The sequence below is a fragment of the Austrofundulus limnaeus genome, unplaced genomic scaffold, assembly GCF_001266775.1.
Source record: "Austrofundulus limnaeus strain Quisiro unplaced genomic scaffold, Austrofundulus_limnaeus-1.0 Scaffold67, whole genome shotgun sequence".
Lineage (NCBI taxonomy): Eukaryota > Metazoa > Chordata > Actinopteri > Cyprinodontiformes > Rivulidae > Austrofundulus > Austrofundulus limnaeus.
Window position 1 is genome coordinate 1,227,859 of NW_013952469.1, and position 3,409 is coordinate 1,231,267.

Sequence of the window (3,409 nt, forward strand, 5' to 3'; positions counted from 1 at the left end):
CACACACACACACACACACACACACACACACACACGCAAGTCATGATCTCCAACTGTTGATCAGTGCACAGTCCAAGCAACGCAGAGGGAGGACACTCGCTGATGATGATGCCTACATGGAGGGGGAGTAGCTGTGAGGGGAGCCCCTAAATTTTCTGTTCTTGTGGAAACTTGGAATATTTTGGGGGGAACGATGATCAACCAAAAGAAGAAGAAGGCGTTTTTGAAACTGCATCTTTCTCAACATCTTGATACCTCTATTAGGACATCCTCATCAGGATCTCCACCTGGGTCCCCCGATGCCCCGGTGACCACACCATGACCTGGATCACAACCAACTGCTGGACCAACGTTGCGAACCGTCCAGGTTCTGCCGACCTTCATTCTGGATGCACGGACATCTACAGGACCAGGGGCCAAGGCTTGATGAGGAACATGTTCCGCTGGTGGATCTTACTACTTTTTCACAATGTTCGAGGGGAACTCCCRTTCCTGGCAGGGAACAATGCTGCCATGCTGGTCAACTGGTGAGTCGTATTTTGGAGACAACTGAAGTACTGAAGTAGAAGTACTATCTTCTCTCTGAGTCACAGAGTTATTAAAAGACAGATTTTGCCATTAAAGATGTTGGCTATTTAACATAAAACTCACTGACAAGTCCCATCTTTCATGTTTTTAAATAGACGGGTTATCTAAAATTAGACATGCTACTTAAAGGCCAATGCAGCCATCCCAAGTTCCAATGCTATGCTTCTTACCATGAAAAAATGTGAAAGTAAAGATGGGTTGAGGTTAAAAACCTTCCTATTAAAGAAACCCCACTCTAAAAATTCTTTAAGTGACAAAAGATTAGTCTRATTTGGTCCAAAGAGTCGAACAAAGTTGTCTGCTGTTTTTGTTGAAGCCATGCTGCTTCGAGCAAGATTGTGGACTGTTTGACAAGAAAGCTTGCTGGACTAAATGAAACCTGTGAGCTCAAACTTAATTGATCTGGATAGTCCTCCAGGCTGAGGCGTTGGGTAGATCCATCGCAATCTCATTTCCAGATATTGAGTTGTGTTTTGATGTTGAAGATGCAGATGGTGGTTCGATAACTAGAACTCATTGTGGCTATCTCTCCTTAACAAGGATGACTGTGGATTCTTTAGTGACTGAAGAGTCCCAGTCCAAAGGTTGTTGGACACCTTGGTCAATTAAGATTGGTGTTTGATTCTTCATTTCTCAAGTTAGTGAATGGATGTCCTCAAGTTCGGTTTTCCTTATCACTCCAGTTCTGTTGCATGACTTGAGGGTCTGCTTCAAGGTGTTCTTGAATCATTTTTATTGACCTCCTTTTGTTCTTTTTCTCCAGTTGTTGATGGGAATAGAAGATTTGTTATATTACTAAAAGGGCAAATTCAACCTAAGAGCAAATGGAGTGACTTTAAAGTGCTTCAATACTAAAACCACAAAGACAACACGGACAATGTCAAAATGTAGTTAAAAAAACAGACTGACAGCTTTTACTGTCACTACCACAGATCTAATTCCTTCAGATCCACACATTTGGATTCAGTCTATGATAGTGCACTTTTGATATGGACCAGGCAAGACAAATATGATGTAAGCCATGATTAAAGTGTTTAATGAGGAAAATTAGAGAGGGTGACGTGTTAAAATGATGGCTACATTCAAGACTTTTAATTTTATTCATTAAAATTTGGTTGGTGTTAAAAAAACAATTGCCAGATTGTGGTGGCATGATTCTGCTAGTCAGCTAGCAGCTAATAGTGTAAATAACTTTTCATTTAGTGGATTAGCTTTTTCAATAACTTTGTAAACAGACCAATTGGCTTTTGATAAATTAGGTTATGCCAACTTTAAATCTGATAACAGCTAATAAACAACCTAATATCAACAGGTTTGTGTCAGTCCTTCCAGATTTCAACTTGAAGGATACAAAGACGTGTGACAATGACTGACAGTTGTTTTAGCAATTAGCTGTTAGTGCTAGCTTCCACTAATTTTGACTTCAGTTGTTTAGTGATAGCTTTTGCTAATTATTTTTACATGTTTGGTGGTTTAGCATWAGCAAAGCAATATTTTAGTTAGCTAAGATTTAGTGAAGCAAACCTTTTGGTTAGCTGTGCCCACCACTGTCGAAACCTTCCAGGACCTTTTTGTTGAGATTTTGTTGCGCTATCTTTAGTACAACAACCCTACTGCTGATGAGCAAAGCCAATGACACTTGTGACCATTGTCTGAAATAAAACAGTACCCCAGATGTTAGGATGACAGTAATGTTTTGGCAGGTCAACGAACGGGTGGCTTTATCAGCCAGACTTACTCCTTCAATCAGTGAACTCTGCACCCTTTCAACTATGGAGTCCAAAAAAAAAAAAAACTCCTAAGGGAAATCCAGGCTTTTAATAATAACTCTCCTAGAAACTAAGAGGAAGTCTACAGTTCTGCTTTACATAAGAGTATTAAACAGATGCCTTTCACCCCCTCCCTTTCCTTAAASCTCCCTTTGTCAGAGCGACACTATCCAATCCCAACACATTCTCTGTTTAGGCTTTGTGAGGACATAACCTGAATAGAAGATCTCATTTCATACACCAAGGTGAGGATGTTTTGCATTCACAAAGAGAAACAGACGAGATGCACCCAGCGACAGCCACCCAACCAAATTCTCACTGATCTGTGATGTCATCTTCTTATGGAAAAGCTAACGGGTGGTTGGATGATGGGAGTGGTAGTGGTGGGGGTGCGGATTAACCCGAGGTCTCAGGTCTCTCTATTTCTGTGTGTGGCTGATGCAGGGATAAGAGTTGTTGGAYGGGGCTGTCCGGGGGCCTGTGGACAGCTGGTTGTGTGACGAACAGGCCACTCTTGTCAACCAGCATCCCTGACACTGATTTTCCCCGTTCAGAGTCCACCTTGCATATCCATCATGCCACGCTACGCTTTTTTCTATTTTTAATCTAGACTTTGTTACGTCACGTTGCTCGGTATTACACTTATCATCCATCACATCCTGTGTAAATGACCTGACCGGGAAATAAAAATGATGATTATATAAAGTGAGGATGGCGTTCTTATCTCCCTAAACCGAATAGGGAAAGACAAGTGTTTGTGTTGGTGCCTGTTTGCAAATACAGTAACTCATTATATACCGGTTTCAAAAAAACAAACAAAAAAAAAAAACTTTCAAAACACAAAACTGTCTATCTCAGTCAGTTTTACAGATACTGAGCTCAAATTAGGTTTGGCCGTAGCTGAGATTAATCCCCAAAATGTGCTAGTAAGAAATCTCTGGTTTAGAACTTTAAAGTTTCTGTCTGTTAGCAAAAGATGGATGGATGGATGGACGGATGGATGGATGGATGGATGGATGGATGGATGGATGGATGGATGGATGGATGGATGG

The 3,409-nt window shown here is 41.1% G+C and overlaps 2 protein-coding genes across 3 annotated transcripts in view; one reads left to right on the top strand and one right to left on the bottom strand.

Annotated features, from left to right (window-relative positions):
• Positions 1 to 3,409, bottom strand: part of LOC106518864 (gamma-aminobutyric acid receptor subunit alpha-5) — a 44,780-nt gene that overhangs the window by 11,299 nt on the left and 30,072 nt on the right. The gene's annotated exons all lie outside the window — the stretch shown is intronic.
• Positions 17 to 3,409, top strand: part of LOC106518863 (gamma-aminobutyric acid receptor subunit beta-3) — a 93,692-nt gene continuing 90,299 nt past the window's right edge. For both annotated transcript variants that reach the window (XM_014010287.1, XM_014010288.1), the window contains exon 1: positions 17 to 527. In XM_014010287.1, coding sequence (XP_013865741.1) covers positions 319 to 527 — 209 coding nt within the window. In that variant the 5' untranslated portion in view covers positions 17 to 318. The remainder of the gene's footprint in view (positions 528 to 3,409) is intronic.